This window comes from Schistocerca serialis, chromosome 9 (assembly GCF_023864345.2).
Source record: "Schistocerca serialis cubense isolate TAMUIC-IGC-003099 chromosome 9, iqSchSeri2.2, whole genome shotgun sequence".
In the NCBI taxonomy this organism is placed as follows: Eukaryota; Metazoa; Arthropoda; class Insecta; order Orthoptera; family Acrididae; genus Schistocerca; species Schistocerca serialis.
The window spans coordinates 384515026-384541194 of NC_064646.1; the positions used below are offsets into that span (position 1 = coordinate 384515026).

The following is a 26169-nucleotide window of genomic DNA, read 5'->3' on the forward strand; positions in this document are numbered from 1 at the left end:
CACAGCATCACCGTTTCGGAACAGGCGCTGTACCATGGGATGGGCCTGATCAGCCAAAATGGTCCCCTAACCCTGGTTAGCGGCAGCTCGCCATGAATTTCAGTCTTCGTCCTTCCTCTTGACAGTGGTACAGGTGGTGCAGCTGGTTTCCTCCATGATCTGTGTATGCTAGTCTCGGTCCGTATCTGGTGTTCTTCTCTTCTACTGTCCCTTCAGTGATACTCTTAATGATACCGTCATGTCTCAGCAGATGGAGGACACATGTGTCCCATTGGTGTTGGAAAACCTCCAATAGACATGGCTTCACTTCCTCCGATTTGCTCTGTGGAGCAACACAGTATGTACAAGAACCAAAAGGGACAGTAGTATCAGAAGGACAAGTACAAAGTATTCGAATTAAAAAGGATATAAGACAGAGATCCAGTCTTTTGTCCCTATTGTTGAGGCTATCCAGGAAGTAAGTAATGAGGGAAATAAAATGAAGGCCCAAGAGTGGTACTGAAATAATGGTGAATGGGTGTCAATGATAGGATTCGCTGACGACATTGCCATAATCAGTGAAAGCGAAGAAGAATTGCAGGGCGCGTTGAATTAAATGAGCGTTCTAATGAGTGTACAACATGGACTGAGGGCAAATCGATGAAAGACGAAAGTAACCAGGAGCAGTGGAAACGAAATCTGTGATAATATCAAAATTGGAGGCCAGGAAATGGATGAAGTTAAGGAAACCTTCGACATTGGAAGTGAAATAACAAGTGATGGACGAAGCAAGGCAAACATAACGTAGACTAGCATAAGCAAAGAGGGCATTACTGGCCAAAGGAAGTCTACTGGTTTCGAACATGGGTCTTATTTGAGGAAGAATTTTATGAGGATGTACATCTGGAGCACAGCACTGCATTGCAGTGAATCACGAACAGTGGGAAAACAGGATCAGAAGAGGATCGAAGGATTTGAGATGTGGTGCTGCAGAAGAACGTTCAAAATCAGATGGAGTGATGAGATAAGGAATGAGTAGGTTTCCTCCAGTATCTCGAGGAAAGGAACTTATGGAAAACACTGAGAAGAAGAAGGTACAGGATGACAGAATATGTGTTAAGACATCAGGGAACAATTTCTATGGTTCTAGGTGGAGCTGTAGCGTTTAAGGTCTGCAGGGAAAGACGGAGATTGGAATAAACCAAACAAATAATTGAGGAAATTGGGTCTCAATGCTACTCGAAGTCGGAGATGTTGGTACAGAAGAGGAATTGATGGTGAGTCGCATCAAACGAGTCGAATTAGTGACCAAAGAAACAAATTTGATTAAACGAAGTGTGTGGGTCGGTATATGTACCACCACCTCACATTCCGATGGCACAAAAAGTAAATCTTTGAAACAAATGCTATACTAGATATCTTTTTCGTTCTCGGACATTGTGAAGAGAGGGAAAAAAAAGATTGATTGGTAAAGAGAAAAATGTAATTTTCAAAATGGTTCAAACGGCTCTGAGCACTATGGGACTCAACTGCCGAGGTCATTAGTCCCCTAGAACTTAGAACTAGTTAAACCTAACTAACCTAAGGACATCACAAACATCCATGCCCGAGGCAGGATTCGAACCTGCGACCGTAACGGTCTTGCGGTTCCAGACTGCAGCGCCTTTAACCGCACGGCCACTTCGGCCGGCAAAATGTAATTTTACACAATATTTTTATATAACGACAAAAGGAGCGATCAGTGAATATATTGGTTTGCAAGATTTTTTTTAAATTTAAAAATGTAGTATTTTATGAATGTTTCATACACGATACGAAAGGCCGGTGAACTGGTAAACTAGTCAAACAGGATGAAGGAACTTCTATTATGAATATGTTCTAAACTTCCAGAAGGTATCGCCTACGAAACAAAACACGAGAGTTTCTAAAACAAGGCCAATTTGTAGTACGATAGAAGAGTTCCTGGCCTATAAAACACAGCATTTACTGCTTAACGGAGGAAATATTCAGAAGTAAAAGTAACGTCAGGTATCAGTCAGTCGGCAGAGCAGTTGCCTGCAAAAGGTAAAGTTCCCGAGTTCTGGTCTCTATCCGGCATGCAGTTTTAATCCTCCAGGAAGTTTCATGGGGGAGAAATGGAATTTTTGTGACCAGCATTCATCGACTGCAACATTCACTTGCCTATGGCGGGACATGTTTGCCCGAAAGCGCCTTGTAGATATTTAATGTAATTACGTCGTCAGTACGGACAGTTCCTTATATCTTGTATACCAGTTACATAGGAATCTCAGCAATTTTTTTCGATATGTGGAGTGAACTTACAGCTTTTAAGCGATGTATGCATGGTATTTCGCTTGTTTGCGACCAGTATCACAGCCGGCCGCTGTGGTCGATCGGTTCTAGGCGCTTCAGTTCGGAACCGCGCTGCTGCTGCGGTCGCCGGTTCGAATCCTGCCTCGGGCATGGATGTGTGTGATGTCCTTAGGTTAGTTAGGTTTAAGTAGTTCTAAGTTATAGAGGACTGACGACCTCAGATGTAAAGTCCTATAGTGCTTAGAGCCATTTGAACGATTTATTTCTATTGTTTTCCCGTTATCGGAAAACCGTCGTTATTTTTAGGATTTCTGCTGCGATTTATCGTATTACTGCGCCTCTGATTTTATACATTACGTTTCGGTGGCATTGCCAAATGGCCTCCTCTTGCGCCGAAACGGAAGTGTCACCATAGAAACATGGAGTTTTGTTTAATGACGTGCTGCAAATTAACTGAATATGAAACTTCAAAATTTTTATGGGGATGTCATTGTTCTGTTTGTCCTTAGGTAAACTATAATATTAATCTCACATATTCACTTCAGCCTTATAGGTACTAGTCCTACAGTTTCTTATTGTCACTACCTAAAAATAAGCACACTGGTTTGAATGTATATCCCAGTGAAACCTTGCATATATTCTAATGCGTTAAAACTGAACCGTTTTACGCTGTAAAAAAATGTTTCCAGTTTTGGTCACCAGGTGCAAATCTAGCACTATGAATCTAAAAAAATACGTATGTAAATATTGCCATATGCAGCGGATTGGGAACGAGACGTAGCCAGAAAATGTCAAACAAGTAAGAAAATGCATAATGTGGATTTTATTATTAATCACCGCTTATACAATTTGTTCTACATCTGAAATAAAGACGAGATGCTGCATACCTAGATCGACATGATCAAACGTTGCTGGCAGAACTTCAGGTGGAATCTGAACAACGGTCTCTGTATACTGGCCTTCACGTCACGAACATGTTCCTGGTAAACGCTCCTTTTAGATTTCCTCAGAACCAAAACTAACATGGATTCAGTTCAGGTGATCTTAAAGGCCATTCTTCTGGATAATCTCTTCCTCACGTTTGTGGAAGGCTGCATTAATCAAGGCTTTCACTGGACGAGCGACATGAAGTGCTGCCTCATCTTGCATGAAGACAGTGGCTTCCACACAGCTGCGCCCTTCCAAATCAGGAATCACATGCTCTACAAGTAGATCTCGATAACACACAGACGTCACGGTATACCTGACAGGCACTCTGTGTATTCTGTCGAAACAAGAACGGACCGCCGGCCGGAGTGGCCGAGCGGTTCTAGGCGCTACAGTCTGGAACCGCGCGACCGCTACGGTCGCAGGTTCGAATCCTGCCTTGGGCATGGATGTGTGTGATGTCCTTAGGTTAGTTAGGTTTAAATAGTTCTAAGTTCTAGAGGACTGATGACCTCAGAAGTTAAGTCCCATAGTGCTCAGAGCTATTTGAACCAAGAACGGACCGTGAATAACGGTGCTTGTGAATCCACACCACACAGTCACATACAGCGAGTGCTATGGCTCTTCGTGCATAAAACGCCGTTTAATATTAGTACAAATTCGGCAATTCTGTGTATTCACTGCTCCCTATTGTGTAAAATGTGCCTCGTCACTCCTTAGAATACTTCCCTGGCACTGGCATCAACTTCGATCCTTGCTAAAAATCAAAGAGCAAATTCAGAATGTTGCTGCGGATCGTGAGGTTTCATCTGCTGCACCGTTTGGGTCTTTCACGTGTACCAGTGTAAAACAGACCGCAAAACTTTTCGTACTATTGACCATGGAATCCACAATTCTCGTGACACTGCGCGAGCACTCGCGTTACCCGGGGCATATGCTGTATGGTCAGTTACGTCAACTTTCACCAGGATAAGACGCCTTCCTTTGCCACGTGTCACACCGAGCTCACCCATGTTTTCGAATTTCATTATCATTTTCTTGAAACCTTTTAATGACGTCGGTCTTCACCTCGCGCCTTTCAGTCGGCGATACTCTCTCAGTGCAGCACTGTAATTGCTGTCGTTTGCACGAAACTGTTTCACTAATGTTGGACGGTCCCTCTTCTCGACAGCCATACTGTTCACTCACGTTATGGCTGATCAAATTACACTGTGTAGTGCCGTCATACGAACAGTGTACAGCGCCGCCAGAACTACACCTGGTGGCCACCATTGGAGTTAATTTTCATTCCAGCGTAAATCAGTTGTGCGCTACCATGTTTCGCTGTCATAAGATAATTTCAGTCAACACTGGACCATATGGAGTAGCTGCACATTATTTATAACCACTCGGTATTTCAACTACAATTGGATCTTTGTATACGGAAACAGACTTTTCCTCCTTTGAGGAATTTCGAATTGTATCTGCAACAACAACAGATCAGTGTCAATACTGTTACTCGTAAATAAAAGTGTGGAAACAGCTTAAACGCGAGGAATATTAAAGTTTCTATGTTATCGCTATACGTAAACAAAAGTGTCATACCAGCGTCACGCGACAATTTCTGTCCGGTGTTGGCCGCATGTGCACCACGCTATGCTCACTCCATAAATATTCTAGCTATTTTGGCCGACTTTTCTCCGTCAAATTAACATTCAGCCCTTTCAGCCAAACATCCTTTGGAACAGGATTTAGCCACTATCATTTTCTGCTCGCGCTTTTTTCCCATCAGACTTCCGAATTGTTTTATGCGGCCCGCCACCGAAATTCTCTCCTGTGCCAACATCTCAGAGTAGTACTTGTAGCCTACGTCCTGAGTGATTTGCTAGATGTATTCCAATCTCTGTCTTGCTTTACAGTTTTCACACTCCATCTCTGGGAGCTTTTCTTGAAAGTGCCTTTTCCTGCCACGACCTTCAGAAGTTTACGAGGGTTGCCCGAAAAAAATGTACTGCATTTTTCTTTTTCTCATCCGAAAACAATGATCCGAATGCGAAACGCTACGTATGTATTTTCTGAAGTCTTGAGTGAGCGCGCCAAGTTTCCGTCACTTCCGACATATAGTGAAGCTGCAGGACAGTTTCAAAATGGTGTCTGTAGGTGATGTACGTTACAAACAACGTGCTGTAACTGAATTTATCACTGCAGAGAAAGAAACTGTAGGGAATATTCACAAACGCGCGCCAAGTTTCCGTCACTTCCGACATATAGTGAAGCTGCAGGAAGTTTCAAAATGGTGTCTGTAGGTGATGTACGTTACAAACAACGTGCCGTAACTGAACTTATCACTGCAGAGAAAGAAACTGTAGGGAATATTCACAAAAGCTTGCGCAAAGTCTATAGAGCATCTGCTGTCTAGAAAAACACGGTTAGCCGCTGGGCATGGAGGGTGAGTCATCAAGAAGGCGGTTCGGCGGCGCTACACGATTTGTAGCGGTCGGGGAGACCATCCACGGCTGTCACACCTTACATGTTGCAGCGAGCCGATGTTGTCATTCGCGAGGACAGACGCACCACGCCTTGGCAGTTGGCGCTGTATTTGTCAATCAGCAAAGGAAGTGTGGATCCAATTAACCGCAGTCTTGGATATTCAAAAGTGTGTGCAAGATGGTTCCCGCGGTGTCTAGCGGTGGGTCACAAATTGCGCAGAAGAAACATTTGTCTTGATTTGTTGCGACGTTTTGAAGCTGAGGGGGAGGTCTTCAAATGGTTCAAATGGCTCTGAGCACTATGGGACTTAACATCTGAGGTCATCAGTCCCCTAGAACTTAGAACTACTGAAACCTAACTAACCGAAGGACATCACACGCATCCATGCCCGAGGCAGGATTCGAAGCTGCGACCGTAGCAGTCGCGGGGTTCCGGACTGAAGCGCCGAGAACCGCACGGCCACCGCGGGGGAGGTCTTCTTGTGCCGCACTGTGACTGTTGATGGAACCTGGGTTCACCATTTTGACCCCGAAATAAAACGACAGTCGATGGAATGAGGCCATTCCCACTCCCCACAGAAGAAAAAAATCAAAGCAACTGCTTCCGCCGGCAAGGTCATGATCACCGTGTTCTAGGACTATGAAGTTATTCTCATTGATGTGATACCAAGAGGTGCTACCATTAATTCAGAAGCATATTTCAACACATTAACAAGACTCAAGAGGCGCTTCCGATGACTTCGACGCCACAGCAATCCAAGAGATGTTTTGCTGCAACACGATAACGCTCGGCCTCACACAAGTCGGAGGACTGCTGGACCACCTCCGACATCCACTTGTTTGAGCCAGTAAAGGATGCCATTCGTGGACGATATTTTGAGGACGAACACAGTGAAGCACTGGCTCCGTCACCGGAACTAGGATTGGTACCGACTGGGCATAGACGCCCTTTTTTCGCACTGGAGGAAGGCCATAGAAGAGGAAGGACATTACGTGGAAAAATGGGGTGTGTATATAGAAGAGGATTCTTTCTTGTATGTAATTCTCATTAAGTTCAATGAAGAATTGTTGAAGAAAAAAATGCGGTGTATTACTTTCTGGGCAACCCTCGTATTTATAAACAATGAACTGCCATCTTGCGCAGTTCATTCGTCCTTGAGCCAGCCTCATAGGTCATTTAGGAGGATTAGAGGAAGACCTGCTTCAGACTGCTGGCGTCGGATGTGCCTTTGTCGTTGAGGATGATACCTTTCAATACCGGCTCCATGACCAGTGCTCAAGCCTGACAGCTGAGCTTTTTGCTCTCTCAGGCTGTTCAGTAGATCCGCCGCCATCGCCATTCTCCCTATGCCATCTGCTCTGATTCTTTGAGCACTATTCAGTCTCCGTGACCCATATTCGAACCACACTCTCGTGCAACGAATTCAACGGTCCCTTCAGTCGCTAGCTGACACCGGCGCTCGTGTCCTTTTTTTGTGGATTCCTGGCCACGTTGGTGAGCCTGTGAACGAAGCTGCTGGTGCTGCGGCCAAGGCTGCTGTCCTTCTGCCTCGGACAGCTTCCTTTTGTGTCCCATCAACAGATGTTAGTGGGGTTCTTTGTCGGCGCGTTTCATCACTGTGGCATGGGGCTTGGTCCTCTCTCCATGAAAATAACCTTAGGACCATCAAACCGATCCCGATGGCTTGGGCGACCTCCTTACGCCCTTCCCGGCGAGAGGAGGTTATTTTGGCCGGGTTGAGGATTGCCCCTGTGGTCATCCATTGACGGTGCGCCATCTTTTATTGCCCTGTCCCCGTTTTATTCACTCTCGTGTTGTCCTGCGTCTGCCGTCTACCATACAGGAACTTTTAGCTGATGACGCTCGAGCAGTTGCTCGTGTCCTTAAGTTTATTACATTGACGGACTTGCCCAACAAGATCTAACTCTTTTAATTTGTTTATCTGCGTCTTTGTAAGTACTTTATTATGTTGCCCCTTTGCGTTTTGCTACGGTATTAGCGCATTAACGTTTATGGCTGGGCGCTAATGACCTTAGTAGTTGAGCGCCCTAAACAAAAACAAAAAAAGGCATCAATAACAGCCACGTGAAGAGCACACAAGCACGGCCAGGAAATGATTCAATGCACGTAACGAGAGTGCGCTCCCACTGTGCGTATCCCAGGGGCGCGTGCTTCCCCAGCGGCTCAGTAACGGAGCTGAGGCTGAGGTAGTGGCGGCTGTGAGAAAGTCGCGCGGCGGCGGCCAGTCCGGGTCGCGGCGTGGAATGCGGACAGCAGCTGGCTGCTCTGCGTGGCTCTGCTCTGCCTCGCCTGCCTGCCTGGGCCGGTTCCTCCGCGCCGCAGCGTCCCGCTACTCGGTAATCGGTCCCCGCAGGTCGGTCAGTAGGACACCGCGCCTGCGGCGGTAGGCCGGACCGCAAAACACTAGCAGCAGCCGGCCAGCGCGCTCTGCTGTCCGCAGGGCTCGTTTCTCTACCGGCCGTTGAAGTCTCCAGTGGTAAGCGTGAGCGCCGATTTTACTTTCACAGGAGAGAGGGACGACGGTTTCCAGTGTAGCCTAGTCGCAGATTTTCCCCAGCGGGAGTTGTGCTGCATCTCCTGGCAATTCTGTCAATAATTAGAGCATGGAGGTAATGTTTTGCGTATTTTCACTCTCTGACGCCTTCCGGAATTATTATGTAAATTGAAGGTGGACGAGGGTGAGAAAGAAAAGGAAATGGAGGAAACTACTGGTGTCAGTGTATCGGGACTGTGTGCGGGATCAGGGGCAACGAGAGAAAATCTGTGCTGGACTGGGATCCGAACGCGGGATCTCCTGCTTGCTAGGCAGTTGTGTTAACTACTGAACCATCCCGACACAGTGTTTAATGCAATTGCGCGTACTATCTCGGTGCGCCTCCTGGCCGACCCACTTTCCCACCTACTGCAACCTATCCACATTCCACATCCATGTCCTTCATGCTCACTTCTTTGACACCGGGAGGTCGAACATAATTGTGCTGCCTTTCGAAGTGAATAAGTTATATGAATGCGTGGTGTCTGTTCTTTTGGACAAATCCTCCCAAAATATTTTCTGATAACGATTTTTGTTTTCCATAATAAAAATTAGTTTCAGCTTAACTGAACTGCAAATTACGCGATCAAACTAGAAGGAAAACAAATAATTTTCATACAGACATTGCCTCCTTTTATAGCGTTCAGAATTCAGTTATGTACCCTGCTTGGTAGATATCCAACAAGCTCTCGTTTAAGATTGAGCAAGAAATTGGATTCTTTCCCATTTCATTAGTAAATTAAGAAATACTTCAGTACCCACTATTTGTACAAATGGTCTAAATGTCTATATTTGGAGACTCAAAAGGTATGTTAACTACCTGGGAAGTAACAGTGTTTGTAACAAAACCGCATGCCATTTGGTAATGTGCAAAAAAAAAAAAGCCTCAGTATATACAGATTTCGGTACAAATTTTCTTTGAAAAATACCGCTGCAACCAAGTAAATAATGCGATACTAATAGCAGACAAAGAGAACTTATACAGCGTAATTGAGGAAGCAGCCGATTTTTTTTTCTTTTTTCAAAATCGCAACTCTCTTAGGATTAGCTAATTGTAAATATCATTAGGCAGTAGGCAATATTTTATTGTTATGCAATATACGGATAAAATTTCTAAGATTTGCTCGTCTTTTGTTGATGTACGCTTTAACGCGTTCCAGAAGTCTCAATGTTCTCTTTATTGATGAGATCTGTTGAATATGATCGATGAATGAATGAATTAATGAATTAATATCAGAATGTATAAGACAAATATCTAGTACGTTTAACACATCATTCATTCAAAATGAAATCTGTGACAGTAGTAGAACCAATACATTGGTTCACATTGCTCACTTACAAATGATAAAAGACGACACTTTTAAGATCGTTTTGTACAGCTTTTATACGCACTAGGCAACTCAAGCTGACTTTTTATTGTATGTACGAGAGCGCGCTGAAAGTTAATGCCTCCAGATATTATATGTGAAAACTCTTAAAGATTTTAGAACGTTTTACTTTGTTGACGGAGCCACAACTTTGCACAGCTTCCTCACTATCAAAGTGAGGTCTCGAAAGTGTTCTTTAAGGTTTGGAAACAGATGAAAATCGGATGGGACCAGGCCGGGGTTGTCTGGAGGATGATCGATGACAGTGAACACAAGGCGTCGGATTGTTGCACATGTCGCAGCGCTCGTGGGTAGTCTGGTATTGTCATGCTGAAGGAGAGAGTGCTCCATGTGGGGGCGAACGCTTCGAAGTAGAAACTCCATTTCGGCGATCTGTTTCTCACACACCGACAAAGTTACGTTACAGACGGCCCTGTTAGACGATAGAATTCGGAACCCTCAAAAGGCAGAATGCTGCAAATATGTATACATGAAGAATAAAGAGGCATATTGTTAATAATATTTGTTTTATTTAATAAGCTTTGATAGTTTTTACAAAAAAATTCGGAGCATTGCTTTACAGCACCTCATCATACTTCAAGACTCATTATACAGGTTCCTTCACATTTAACCTAATATTTCAAGACCCATGAGTGATGTATTGCACCTTAGTAATCACAGCCTACTATGTTCACTCCTCGGCATGCATTAATCTAATCATTTAAACAAACGACTAAGCAACTAAACTTCACAAACCTACTTGCACTGTTTCACTTTCATCCACATGCAGTAAGAGGAGATCCACAATTTACGTCGTGATATTTTCGTTAATTCATTGTCATATCTGGCTCTTTCACATACAAATTTTCAGTACAACACAGCAAAAATCGCCATAAACTGTTATGCAGTTAGTCACTTCCTGGAAATCATTCTACATATGGGAAGTTTAACTGTCGAAAAATCACGTGATAAAATACCAGTTTATTAATCGCTGCTATTGGCCTGTACAAAATGTTGATATTCACTAGAGTTGATACCTATTTCAGCGATGACGACCATTTACCGTGTCTGTTACATTGACTGCTGGTTATAATCGCGGTGCCCGTCAGTTCTTCATGTGGGCATCTTCAGTTGTCATGCTGTGACTGTGATACTGGCCCTCTTCCGAGAATGTTTCACAAAAACAAACTTGTCCTCAAGAGCACTCTAAATTACATAAAAATTTTAGCCATTCAGTAGCAGAGCCCTATAAATAACATACGTCACAAAATTTTGTGTTATATTTTATAATATGATAATAGTACGGTATGTAGTGTTGGCAGAAGAGCCAACACTGTTTTTCTAGAGGAGGCCGAAATGCACGCGTTTAATTACACGCTGACTGGCGTGAGGTCTGGAACAGGACAATATCTTGAGAATTGCAAATAAAGTACGTAGTTGATATAATACTTAACTTTAATTCGCGATTGTAGAGCATCGCTCTTGATGATACATGCTTCACATAATAAATATCAATTGAATACGGCGCCTTGCTATGTCGTAGCAAATGTAGCTGAAGGCTATGCTAACTATCGTCTCGGCAAATGAGAGCGTATCGGTCAGTGTAGCTTCGCTAGCAAAGTCGGCTGTACAACCGGGGCGAGTGCTAGTAAGTCTCTCTAGACCTGCCGTGTGGTGGCGCTCGGTCTGATATCACTGACAGTGGCGACACGCGGGTCCGGCGTATACTAATTGACCGCGGCCGATTTAAAGGCTACCACCTAGCAAGTGTGGTGTCTGGCGGTGACACCACACGGTAGATATAATTCAAGATGCAGCAAAAAAGTTAGTTTAAAAATTATTATTTAAAAATAAAGCAATTGAAAATAAAAACATATTACTTTACTTATAAAAGGAAGAAAAGTTGAAACAGCATTGCATATTTATTCGTGTTCATTACATTTAAACTACGTAAGTTTGGTGTAATTTCAGTCTTCACCACAAAATAAATAAATAAGTTGTGAATTTGTAGAGAAATATTTTCTTCTTTAAGTCAATAAAAGCGTTGTTCATCGTTTGATGCAGCGGATCTTTATTTCACGTCGAGGGTACACTGTTGTGTTCCAACCTTCCTAAGCTCTTAGTCGACAATTTTATTCAAAGTCTCAGTTTCTGCAGATTACTGGAAATAGGATGATGCTGTCCATATTATAAATAGAAATTGAACTTACGGTATCTCAAAACTTATTATCTTGCCGGCTAGCTAAAACTGACACCTAGAAATTGTAAATGGCTTGCTAAATTGCTAAAGAAGAGCGCGAAGTGAATTGCTATCGTCCTCATGTGCTACATATTTTTAAGGAAAAAGGAACACATAGCTTTATTGAAAATACATTTGGGTGTGTTTAACGTGTCGACTTTACCTACAGAGGCAGATAACATTATGTTTTCAAAGAAAAATCGTGACTGCTTGGCTTGATCGGAATACCTCGCATCACACAAACGAAATGCTGCTTTAACACTACATGGGCTTTGGCATAAACGAAAACCACATCTATTTTTCCGACTCTCGTATACAATGCGAAATTCTGATTAACTTCACGAGCCAGTTGTGTGGTCGTACAATAGTGGACGCATACTAGTTGGCTTCAAGGGCACAGGTAAATACACGGACCGTACACGACTTTGTATTTGTTTACGTTTGCTACATTAGAGTAGACGTTTGTGGGGCATCTGTTTACGGTGTGGTTATATTTTTACTACTTGATAAACTTCCACATTTGTAACGTCACTGAAGTGCTCTTCGAAGGCCCTTTTCAGTGCCACGGAGAAAAGTTTATAATTCCAATAATTCATTGAAAGCAAAGTCGATATTGCAATTACGCCGATATAAGCTTTAAAATTACTTTTATGCGATACAAAATACTTCACATCTGCCGGCCGCGGTGGCCGAGCGGCTCTAGGCGCTTCAGTCCGGAACCGCGCGACTGCTACAGTCGAAGTTTCGAATCCTGCCTCGGGCATAGATGTGTGTGACGTCCTTAGGTTAGTTAGGTTTAAGTAATTCTAAGTTCTAGGGGACTGATTGTGGTGTCACCGCCAGACACCACACTTGCTAGGTGGTAGCCTTTAAATCGGCCGCGGTCCGTTAGTATACGTCGGACCCGCGTGTCGCCACTATCAGTGATTGCAGACCGAGCGCCGCCACACGGCAGGTCTAGAGAGACTTCCTAGCACTCGCCCCAGTTGTACAGCCGACTTTGCTAGCGATGGTTCACTGACAAAATACGTTCTCATTTGCCGAGACGATAGTTAGCATAGCCTTCAGCTACGTCATTTGCTACGACCTAGCAAGGTGCCATTACCAGTTACTACTGATGCTGTAAAACATGTACCGTCAAGAGCGATGTTCACCATTTATGGATTAAAGTTAAGTATTCCACAGCTACGTCCTTTTTTGCTAGTTTAATTTCCTTGACCTGTTCCAGACCTCACGCCAGCCTGCGTGAGCTAAAACGCGTGCCTTTCGGCTTTAATAACACGGGGTTGGCTCTCCTGCCAATCCACAACACTGATGACCTCAGATGTTAAGTTCCATAGTGCTCAGTGCCATTTGAGTCATTTGAACTTCACATCGTCTGTGTTAGCTAGAATCTCATCACGGCATATGGACTCTTTCTGGATATATTTATATACCCTGCCGCACCATATTTGTTCGATCAGAGCTTCGGCAGAATGGTATCTGCTACAGAAAACATAGAGACAAGACTGTGACCTTGCTCCAGTTTGTCCCATCTGGTCACTGACAGGGCGTGGAACCGCAGGACCAACACAAACCACGGGCTGCCGAGGAAGTAGAACACGATGAATCAGCACCAGCAGTGCCGTCTCACCATCTGCTATCTTTACTCACAAAGGAACTACACAACTGACTTATGAGAAGGAGTAGTATTCGCTGAACGACTCCCCCTGCAATGTGTGCTGGGGGCTGTAGTTATAAATGATAAACCTCATACATGAGGGCGTGTTCGAGCGGCAGAGCATTCACTCCTAAATTTCTCTGTGGCTTACTGAACCGCACACATGTGGGTAATGTCCATACACTGACAGCTCAGATGGGCGATAGAGGTGAAACGTACCTTTCTTTCGCCCTGATAGTTCTCGTGGCGTCAGGTTAAGTCCAGGCCGCGTATTAGGCTGCATTTGAGGACAAGTGTATACTGGAACTACAAAAGGAAATGTCAACAGACGCACGGCCGAACACAAAAGGACATGGCATATGGGACATACCGAAAGCTCGGCGTTAGCAGAGACAGGCATCACGTAAGAAAATTCCGCGAGTCGAGCGTCTTAGTAAGGGCATCGTATTTTCATGCACGCATGTAGAGATTCATAACCATAAAAATAGTTCCTACGCCGTCCCGGCTGGGCCTCAGCAGTTTGCACTAACAACTCGACAAACAAAACATGCTAACAGTTCAGAACCAAAAGACACGCAAAAACGCTGCACTCGATGTTCCTGCAGAAACATCAAGCTTGGCGTTTTTATGTGGCATATATTGACTTCAATGACACCCGTGTATGCCAGAAACCGGCTGTGGTATCCACAACAGCTAGATTATAAGCCAATGGGGGCGGCCAAGAGATAACACGGAACCTTCCTCAGAGTCGACTGAGCAAACCGCAGGAGAGTAATGTCGCCATCAAGGCTACTCTAGTGTAAGTACGGTGGGCTCCCATCAGCTACTGGCTGAGAACCTGGTGTGACGTGTACTCTATGGTGAATAGGACTGGTCAGCTCGTATCTACGTATGCGGAAACATTGGCAGCAACGCCAGTGCGTTTTTGTTCGGAGGTTTGACCGTCACTGGCCGATAGCTAGAAGTAGATATTTGTGGTTGATCCAACCCGTTAACGAACTGAATTACCAAGATTAGTTCCCGGGGCAGACTTAACTTATTGACTGACTGACCGCAGCGAAACGAATGACTCTTTTCGACTAAAAACTCATTAGTTTCTAGGTACACCTCGAGAAGGCACAACAGTCAACGAAAATTAATTTAAATATCTCAGCTGTTCCAAGTAATATAAAAGCTCATCAGACAAAGAAACTTAGTTAACTGCTGTGTCTTTGTAGCTTCTGATGATTGTCTGTGGTGCGAAACAACGCGGTTGCCGGTAACTCTTCTCGCTGACTCGTTTTCAGAGAACCCGCAGATGTGGTACATCGAAGTGACTATTGCGTTCACCTTGTGTTGCAAGGTTTATCTGTTTGACGCCGTCGTGCAACTGTACCATGAATCAGCCACAAGTTGTCAAATGTGTGATATTTTTAGCACAACTCGTTTCGGGATTGCGTTACCCCATTATTAAATGCTATAAAACAAGGAAACCAATCAACAAATGGCTGTACTACACCTACTGACAACCACATAAAATATTTATATGGTTCTGTAGAAAAACATACCTTAAAGCTTCTTTGCCAGCAGGTACCGTCAAAGGTAAAACTCCAGTGGAAAACATGCACTGTCAAACATAAAATTCTTCTTAGAACGTCTAATGCTCGCTTGTTACACTCTCAGGAAAGTACTATCTTTGAGGGTGAAAGCAGCTGCCTTCGCTTTACAACTTCGCTTTGAGAGCGCAACAATCCAACATGAAATGTTCTAAGAAGAGTTTTACGTTCGACAGTGCATGTTTGCAGCTGGGGTTTTACGAGAACTTTTGACGGTGCCTAATGGCATAGAAACTTCAAGGTATGCTGTTCTACAGGGCCACATAAATATTTTTGTATGGTTGTCAGAACATGTAGTACTTCTTTTTATTGTTTGTTTTATAGCATTTGATAATGGGATAACGTAGTACCGAAACATGTTGCGCTAAAAACATGACACATTTGACGGCTGGTAGCATAACATTCTCAATATCGATGTAAAAGGGGTGTTATACACTCATACGGCGGATTAGCGATGGAACATGACTTCCTCCAGACACACTAAAGTTCATCCTTTGCGGAAAAAAAACAAAAGGATGTTTAGTATCCCTACAAAGAATGCGAGGAATTCAACAAACTGGAGTAGGATCTACGATGCTCTGTCGATGTTTTAAATGCTCCGGAAAACTTTCATTTCGTTCGGCGGCGTAGTGTCAATCGAAATGCCTGAACTGAGTTCCTGGACAAGCAGGTACAACCACTTTCTGGTCTTGTTCACAGGCACAACAATATTAATAGCTCCCTTTTCTAAACAGAAAATTCTCGCCCCTATACGGTTAAGACGTTGTTGTATAGCATGAGAAATATTGAGGGGCAACTGATAACAACTGGGATGAAACAACGCGATAAATGAAAGGGATTGCATCATCTCGTACTGGGCAACCCGCTAATTGTTGTGACAGGGTTGGAGGAACACCGATTACTTTGCCTTCTAGAACGTTATGGTCTTACGATAACGATTTATATCACATGATTCGACACTTGCTGGGGCGGCTTGTTTGTGAATAAGTTATCAAATAACATTCCGAACGACGTTAATACGACACCACAGCGATTCACGGCTGATATCACTGTTCTTCCATGTGTTACAGTCTATTAGTACGAAACTTATAAAAGTAGATTAGCGTCGTACAAAATCAATAACGTATTAAGGGAATAGAGATTGATATCGTGTTATATCTCCTATTCTTATTTTCTCTCTATGTACAAAAAGCGGTTTCACAATGGAGTTGGCAAAATGGAAATTATTTTGGATCACAATTAATAAATTTTGTTATCATCATAAATCTTTCGATGTTCATTGAAAAACAGAGGTAATGGCATGAAATCTGTTGACAATGAAAACGCATATTTGTGCAATGTAAGTCCTTGTCTTGATCTGATGATTATTTGAAGTATTTATGTGCACAATTTGGAAAATATTGTAATTCTGACTGTCAACATAACCCAAGATTTCACATAAATACTGAAGTAAACAACCGTCGCACGTAGCACTATTTAGATTCTGGAAAACGCCAAGGGGGTTTTGTTCTGCAGAAGGTGGGTCACCTAAAAGAAGCAAATTAGTTAATCATATCATGATTAAAATGCCGTCTCTGGGCACTGTGTATCACTTTATGTTCGTATAAGAAGCAAATATATATTGTTGTCTTGTCAGTTCGGTGAAGTAATTGTGGAAGATGAAGATTAATAATGGAATGTGGTTCTGCCCCCTGCAAGGCAGTTAACATTAGCGTGTAGTTATAAAAGTTATAAAAATTAATACACCCGTAGGCACGAGAGTAATTAGTCACCTTGTTAGTGTCATAGTCACCTCCTAATTTTACAATATTCGTTTTGTACGTGTAAATTGCGACTTCACTACTATCCATAACAGTTTTCGGCTGTGATCAGATAGGTTTGGCACAGCTTAATACGTTATCTGTCAGTTTGATTTTGTCTACTTTTAACCAGTGTATTTGTTGTCACCCCTAAGCAGGTGCTTGTTCTGGTGAAAGGGAGATACATTTTAAATTACCGTGTGTAACGAAAGAAAAAGGGAATTGAAAGTGATTACGCATAGAGCCATGCCCATTCATAATTGAAAATGAAATTGCACTTTCGATGGGAAATAAAATTATTCTAAACGCCTAATAGGTGATGGCTGACACTGCTTAAACCTTTAAAATACTGTCATATCCTGCATAAATCAGTTTTTCTAGAGCGACATACATACACAAATATTCAGCAATCGAAGGCCCTGAGGACCACGCGCTGTTTTCACAAACTGCCTCCATTCCTTTCTGTTTTCTGTTCGGTTCCTCCAGGTGTCTTCAAACCCCAGGACTGCCAGGTCCCCAGCCAGGTCGTCCTTCCATCGCTGCTTCGGTTGTCCTATGGGACGTATTGTGTTTGGTTTCCCCTCAAGCGCTTTCTCCACGTGGCTTTCTTCTGGCATACGGGATACATGGCGCGCCCACTGGATTGTTACGCACTTCAGGTTCTGCAGGATTTTTTGTTCAGGTTCTGCAGGATTTTTTGTTGTTTTATCAAGAGGTAGATTTCCTCATTCTTCCTCCTTCTCCATTCTCCGTTACCTAAGATCTGTCCCCAAATCTTCACCATTATTCATTTTTAAAATATAAATAGTGTCTTCTTTTCTCATTTAGTCGTGGTCCAGGTTTCGGAGCCGTACATGACTGCCGGGCATGCCACTGTGTTACTTATCCTCATTCTGGTATTCGCTGGTATTGATTTTGAGCTGAGGATATTCCTGAGGGAACACAAGCATTTCATTCCCTCTGCTGCTCTTTCGTTAAAGTCTATTTCTATATTTCTATTCTGTAGTTGCAGGTAAACCAAGATTCCAAGTATTTTAAGACGTGAAACCTCTTGAACCTCATATCAATCATCTCAACAAATTCTTGCTGCTCTTGTCTTCTCCCTAATTGCATGAATTCCGTTTTGTCTTGATTCATTTTTAGCCCAACTTTCTGTGCGTAACTGTCCATTTCCTTGTACATATATGTCAACTCATGGTTCGAGTCGTTTCACGGTAGTACATTGTCTGCACTTGCGAGACAATTGATATTACCACCCATTTGTACTCCAACCCATTCCTGTTGCCTACATTCCCTAAGATGTCGTTGTGCAGAAGCACATGTGAGAGGGTCCCCTCGCCTCAGACCTGTCTCAATTACGAATGTTTCTGGCGTGAATCCTCGGAAACGCACTGCTGCCCTTGACACATCTATACAAGTTTGCACCATTCTCACTAGTTTCTCCGGGATTCTGAAGTCACAAAGTCCACTGTGTAGGATATTCCTGAGGATGTTGTCACATGCACTTTAAAAATCGACGAACAGCTTATAGATGTCATTATCATATTCCCAGTGTTTTTCAAATAATTGTCACAGAGTGAAAATGTGATCTATTGTCGATCGGTCTGGTCGAAAGCCAGCTTGGTATTCCTGTATATTGCTCTCTATGAATGGTAGTAATTTTCTACGGTTAATGATGTACAATATTTTGTAAGTTACATTCAGCAAGCTGATGCGTCTGTAGTCACCACATGCCATTTTGCTTCCCTTCTTGTATGCTGGGCATACTATGGACAATTTTTATTCTTCTGACAATGTCTCATTCTTCAGTATGAAGTAGATCAGTCCACAAAAATATTGCACTTTAGACGGGCAACGAAATTATTCTGAAAGCCTACTGGGTGATCGCTGATACTATCCGTACCTTTAAAATGCTGTCACGTCACTCGTAAAACAGTTTTTCTAGAGGAACATACAAGATTTTTAAATAGTTTCTTTGCAGGCAGGGATACTCCACTCTCCACAAAAACTCAAAACTGAATGTTTTTAATCCTTAAAAGAATCTGTCCTACGCATGAAAATGTATTAAGAATTTAAAAACGTCAGATATCGCTCCCTCCCAGTTAAAACGAGTACATTTCCAAGTTTGATAAATGCTTCAGTAACTGTTGGCACGTCACGTACACGTGTTGGAACTGCATCTGTATCATCGAGTGTTATGTGACTGACATTTCCAAAGAGGGAAAACATCGCTCACGTAAACACACAGAGAAAGGGAAACAGCGTAGTGCATCAACAAGTGTTGAAACGTGACGAGTATTACGCGGTGCAAGCAGAGCAGCGGTAAGCGAAAGTCTGGCCTGGCGCAGGGCGTCTGATAGCGGGCGTAGTCCCCTCCCCCCCTCCCTCACCCACCCCCACCCTCCACTCCTTTCTCCAGAGGAGCGCGTTCTGCTCGAATTGGCAGCCTGCTGCCTCACGCTTTTACACATCCCCAGCGATCTGCACCTTGTCGGTTTTCTTAATTCTCGCTATTACGTAAAGTTACGGAAACTACCGACCTTTCCATGCACATTTCTACGAATTGTGCGGACAGTTCATTCAACTTGCGACATCGAAACTACTAGAGAAATTCGCATTATGCGAAAATGTTGTTCATGAATACAGTTTCTCGCATGAGAGGGAGGCAAAATCTTTGGTTATAAGTTCTGTCTTAGATTTCCACATGTATCGTAAGTATCAACATCAGTTTCAATTTTACAATGGCGTAAATAATTCTACAATAAAAATGCGTACTCCCTTTCGAAAATTTTTCAAATACTTTATAAATTTAAAATTATCAACTTTTTGGTATTTTCAGAATGCCTGCGCAAGTAAACGAAGATACAGGTTGTTGGAGGTGGTACTGGTATTTTGAGTGTGTGTGTGTGTGTGTGTGTGTGTGTGTGAGAGAGAGAGAGAGAGAGAGAGAGGTTACATTAAAAGGCAATTTTGATGAAGCTGCACTTTCTCGAGAAAACAATGGAGAATGTTTTAGATGTGTTTGTGTAGAGGTGTTGACGCTGCTACACATGTAAACTGTACCGAATCCTCTAAACGACAACTCACGCATTTTTTTAATGATTAAATGGCGAGAGCAGACAGAAAAAAATACCCAGATGGGAACAGGAAACTACTATAACCACATCGTTGTTCTCGTTTTGGGCTGAAACTATCATCTACAGATCTACCCCTTATTTGGATCTTTTAAAAATGGATGAATATGCGTGAAGAAACTATTAAAGATAGTAAATTTATATTCTATGTTTAGTGTTGTAAAACATGGTCGCCAAAATGTTAAATAATCTAAGTGAGCTTATATTACACAAATTCTGTATCTAGTACTAATAAAAACTTACGTACATAGGACGTAGAATTAAGACTCTACAATAACAAACGCGTATTACTGTAATAAAAATTAAATGTAGTGTTGATTTCACTGATTATGGTGCTATCAAATGAAACACATAGCCTCATCTTTTGTCCTTCCCTAATAAGTAAAATTAGACTACGAAAAATGTTTTAGAGTGATTAATACATAACGGAACATTTCGAGGTCTGAATGTAGTTGGTCTATCCTCTCTACTCAAGAACATTGTCTCACAATTAGATCAATCTTTTAGCGGCGCAGTATGAGTTAACTGTCGAGTACATCGGATTCGGTTCTTATCGTGTTTTGCTCATTCATCAGAAACACAGTGTTTCTGTAACAGCATCAAAGAAGTTACTTTAATAGTGAGCGTCATGTAGCAGCCTTAAAAGGCTCGGTTCTAGGCGCTGCAGTCTGGAACCGCGAGTCCACTACGGTCGCAGGTTCGAATCCTGCCTCGGGAATGGATGTGTGTCATGTCCTTAGGTTAGTTCGGTTTAAGTAGTTCTAGGGGACTGATGGCCTCAGATGTTAAGTCCCATAGCGCTCAGAGCCATTTGAACCATTTGAACCTTAAAAGGCTAGGGTGCAGTTTGTATGGAACTAAGATACGCGACACAACTTCCAGTTTTACATTGTTACGATCGTATGCCTATGAACTAATAAAGATAGTGAAATGGTGTTTCAGAAGAGAAACACCACTTTATGAGGAATAGTTACTGAAGATAGCTATTCTAACGGACTGCAAAATGAACTTAGACTACTTGTCGTGTGCAATGCATCGAACATTTAAAGCAGAATATGAGTATATGAAGTTGAGTTGAAGGGGAAGCAGAGCAGTAAACATGAGAATAGCGACTGAAGAAGGCACAGTAGTGGGAGAATAAAGAACGATGCGCTGAGCACACTTTCAAATTCACTCGCAAAGAACGGAAGGAAGAGAGATTAAACCTTAATCTTCTGCCAACCACGAGGCCGTTAGAGAGGGAACAGAAACTCGTACTGGGGAAGTACATTCAAGAAATCAGCTGTGCCCTTTCGAAGGAACCATGCCGGAATCCGCATTAAGTGATCACGGAAAACCTAAATCTGGTTGGCTACACGGGGATTTTAACAGCACTCCTACAAATAGGTGTTCATTGTTCTACTACTACGCCACTTCGCTCGGTCCCCGAGAACGGAGACAAAAGAATAATCACCTGAGCTTACGTCACTTACAGAGGTTTCATAAAAGAACAGGGTAAGTCCAGATACATATTTTATGTTCTCGAGCTGTACTATCGGTGAAACACGAAATATTTGGCAAACAATAACATTCAGAAAAACTTCGCGTATCGCCATTTTGAATAAAATACATTTTGTAGTCTCATACTACCGCAATATCATTTTTCAGTATTGTGCCATCGCCAAGAGATTCTTTTATTAAAATAAACGGTGGGTTACGCTCAAAACATACAGACATACATACGCTCATTTTTTTCAGTTCTTTTCACGGCTTACTGATTAATATAGTTAAGAGCAGGATAAAAATAGAAGTTGGTAAGAATATTGGCGATTAGCGGAAACAAAGAAAGAAGGGAACTACTTTTGGCCTTGTGAATTATATTGGAGAGAAGGAAGGATAGAAATAGAAGAACCTATCTTAGCGTCAACGATTTACAGAAACCTTTTTAACAATGTGAACTGGGACCTACTACACAGAACTATGAAAAAAATAGGACTTGACTGGAAGAATGATTAAGCAACCGTATCAGAACAAAAGCACAAAAATGAACATCAGTGAGGCAGAAGAAGAGGCCATGATTAGAAGGGGAGTTAGACGAGAATGTCCCCTATCTCCATGTTAATGTAATGTGTTCATTGAGAAAATTCTTAACATCATGAAGGAGAAGACATAGAGAATAGGAGATAGTGGACAAAGGTTACGTTGTATCAGATTAGCTGGAGACATCGTTATAATTGCAGACTACGCAAAACAAATGAATGTAATGCTGCAAGCCCTATCAGGCATTATTAAACTACGGAAATGAAATCTGTAGCAATTCTAGATGTGTGGGATGTCGCTTTGTCCTGCTGGAATTGGGCAAGTCCGTCGGCATGCTCAATGGATATGAATGGATGCAGGTGATCAGACAGGATGCTTACGTACACGTCACCTTTCCGAGTCGTATCTAAGCGTATCACGGATCCCATATCACTCCAACTGCACACACCTCAGCCGGCCGGGGTGGCCGAGCGGTTGTAGGCGCTACAGTCTGGAACCGCGCGACCGCTACGACCGCAGGTTCGAATCCTGCCTCGGGTATGGATGTGTGAATGTCCTTAGGTTAGTTAGGTTTAAGTAGTTCTAAGTTCCAGGGGACTGATGACCTCAGAAGTTAAGTCCCATAGTGCTCAGAGCCATTTTTTTTGTACACACCTCATACCATTACAGAGCCTCCACCAGCTTCAACAGTCCCCTGCTGACATGCAGGGCCCATGGATTCATGAGTTGTCTCCATACGCGTACACGTCCATCCGCTAGATACAATTTGAAACCAGACTCGTCCGACCAGGCAACATGTTTCCAGTCATCAACAGTCCAACGTCGGTGTTGATGCGCCCACGAGAAGCTAAAAGCTTTGTGTCGTGAAGTCATCAAGGGTACACAAGTGGGCCTTCGGCTCCGAAAGCCCATATCGATGATGTTTCGTTCAATGGTTCGCACGCTGACACTTGTTGATGGCCCAACATTGAAATCTGTAGCTGCTACAGATTTCAGTTTGCGGAAGGGTTGCACTTCTGTGACGGTAAACAACTCTCTTCAGTCGTCGTTGGTTTCGTTCTTGCAAAATCTTTTTCCGGCCGCAGCGGGGATATGATGTTGTACCGGATTCCTGATAGCAAGCGCAAATTTAGGCAGAGTAGAACACACGAGGAAACTATTTTGAATTCTGTATGAAGCGACTGAGTGGATCTAGATCACGACTACCCGGCGGAGAGCTCTCCCTTAATAAGAGCACAGCACTGTTCCACCTTGTCCGTCGGATTATACAACGGGTGAGTGACGTCAGGAAGAGCTTCAACAGAAAATGGTGGATACAAACACAAGCCTTTCGGAAGTGTACGGCTGCTTACGTCACGAAACTTGATGTAGAGGCTCTGAACACACGTTTAATTAGTCTCGACTACTTAAGTAACGCGACAGAAATACAACGCGGCAGTAACCATTCGTGTGGAAATGAAGTTAAATATTCATGTATACTTAGTTACAGACAGGATATATGATAGGATACGATGTGTTGGTAGAATACCGACGAAACTGTAGCTTTTTTATGAAAGAGATTACTAGTAAAATAAGTGCATGTGTTGGAACAGTACACTAGAGTGTGTGGTTCTCATATAAGACTGGAACTACAGTGGATGATTAGTGACTGACTCGCTACGCTGGCTGCTTTGCTTCGCGGGAGGGACGGACGTCAGTGCTGGAAACAATTCGCAGACCCTCGAAGGAAGATGCGAATATCTCGTAAAACTTTACGTAGAAAATTCCAATGATATGTCTCTAAGAGAGGCATCTAAGAATATTTTTCAGTGCTTTAAATGTCATTACCTCAATGACTGAACAGAAAAACTAAGTTAAAAGCGTCTAAAATAAGGGCATGAAGGGTGGCTTTGAATTTCACTGACAGATTTTCCGTAGTTTGATGTTAGCTGCAGGTTTTGACATCAGATTAAATTGCTGCCGAATAATTCTGATTCCTTTCCATTGTCACCATGAATGTACTGCACCGAAAAGTTATGATTCCTCAGGCAATGCGAAATGTGTGGTGTTTATAATGCAAATGTTTCATTTGACTTATCCTACACGGTACTGTCACTACAGTTAAATTTCTCTCTTTCAACAATACCTCACAGCTCGACTTCTATCAACGTCATTACGCCATCACGTCCAAGGGAAATAATAACGAAAACTTAGAAAACAAAAAGTAATGCAACAAACATTTTAGTGTAGAGAGAGCATCACCAATCTGCAAAAAATGTTGGTTTACGGTAGCTGTTTCACACAGTGTATATCGAAGAACGTTGGACTGATTGCAGAAAATTTTTGGTGTTTGAGACAGCCCTGGTAGCCATATCCGAACGATTGTGAAAATGAACATCGATGATGTGTGTCGTTTGGAGAGGAAGCTGTCCACTGAACGTGGCCACTACAACGAATTCTTCGTTACACATATTGTACAACAGGATGTGTTCTAGCAAAGCACGCCAGCCTCATGCACTTCACAATAAACACATTCAGTAGAATCTTAGTTGTAACTGAGATGACAAATCGAGCTAATTATACTGTCTAACGCCAATAGAAACCATCTGTGAACAAATTAGATTATATATGAAACTGATATTAGTCTGGTACTGACAGATATCACCTAACGAATAAGATGATGATTATCTTCGATAGCTCGATTCCCTATAATACACATCAGCGGGAAATTGTAATTACATTGTGATTCCATACACATATACTATTTTGAATCTCTGGTAACGACTTGTTCCAGTGAGTTAAAAAAAAATCGCTCGGAGATTCCAGAATGAAACCTGTCCAAACATATTGCAGTGTTTGTTAAGTATAGATGTAGAAATATTATACCGTGTAAGTTAGTAAAACGGATAGCTTTGTGCAATTTGCGGAAAATGAAGCGTTGGTGTAACATACCAGAAGAACTGCGAGACGTCCAGTCACATTCCATTTCGAAGAAACCATCTTTCTCTGCTGTCCAGCGGTCGATTCTGTTTAAGCGCGCACAAGTCTTCACTGCTAGTTTTCACCTCCCGCGCGTCGTCATATATGAGACAAAGTGTAGCTGGGAAAAGTCCAGATCACTTTCTCACGCTAGACCCTAGCATGTCAACAAGGGGCTGTCCGAGCAGCGGCAGCACCACCACCAACAACAACAACAACAAAACAGGCGTCCTTCACCGCGAGCAGCACTCTCGGCAACAGCACGACGTTTCGGCCTCTGGCATCTTCAGTTCCTCGTCGTACGAATCTTTTAAAAAAAAAGACAAAACGCGGAAGCACGAACGCGAGCAGCGAGGCTACGGTAAAGTCCTGCGCAGCACGCACCCGACGCTATTGAAATGAGGAGCAAGAGCCCCGCATCCTTGAACTTGGAGAAAGGATGTGGCGTTGGGTGGGTGGGGAGAGGGGGAGGGCGGCTCCCCCCTCCCCACCCCCCTTCGCGACCGAGATCGCGGCGGCGCCAGAGGCAGCGGGGCTGACTGGTAGCTGGTGCCTGGCGGCTGCGTCCTACTGATCCACAGCTGGCGCTGCCGAAAGCTTCCGCGTCTACAAAACACAATACAAGGCGCATCCAGAATGTTCGGAGAGTCTATACACGTGGTCTACAAAACGTACAACCAAGCTTCTTGTTCTCCAGCAACTAAAAATATATGGGCAATGCCCTGACTACAATAATCACAAACTTACTCTACAAGGGAAGTAACTACTATTATTAACAGTATTAATAAACAACAAATGTGAATATAACAAAAGACTAATACAGAAAGAGAATCAAACGTCTAATGACACAGTAACGAAGCTGTAAACAGTTCCCAAAAGGTTCTTCTGAAATTATTTCACCAGAAAACACCAAGAACACCGGTTGAAGACTACTAAAGTTCCTAAATAAACCACTATGCACAAACAATTAATTAGTACTTAGCTTTCGATGCGCCGCTACAGCTGCAACTGGTCAGCGCGGAATGTAAACACAGGCAAGATGTTAAGTTGCTCGATACGAAACACTCACAAATATCAGGTCACAACACAAGAAAGGCAGAGGTGAATGAAGAAACCACTAATACGTCACTTATATAGTAAATATTATCACAAAAAC

At 43.0% G+C, this 26169-nt stretch overlaps 1 protein-coding gene across 1 annotated transcript in view; it reads right to left on the reverse strand.

The window, feature by feature from the left end:
• The window catches only part of LOC126419629 (uncharacterized), a 182520-nt gene extending 157136 nt beyond the window's left edge, over window positions 1-25384 (reverse strand). The window contains exon 1 of the mRNA XM_050086817.1: window positions 24987-25384. Within this exon, the coding sequence (XP_049942774.1) occupies window positions 24987-25034 (48 nt within the window). The 5' untranslated portion in view covers window positions 25035-25384. The remainder of the gene's footprint in view (window positions 1-24986) is intronic.
• Between the last annotated feature and the right edge of the window lie 785 nt (window positions 25385-26169).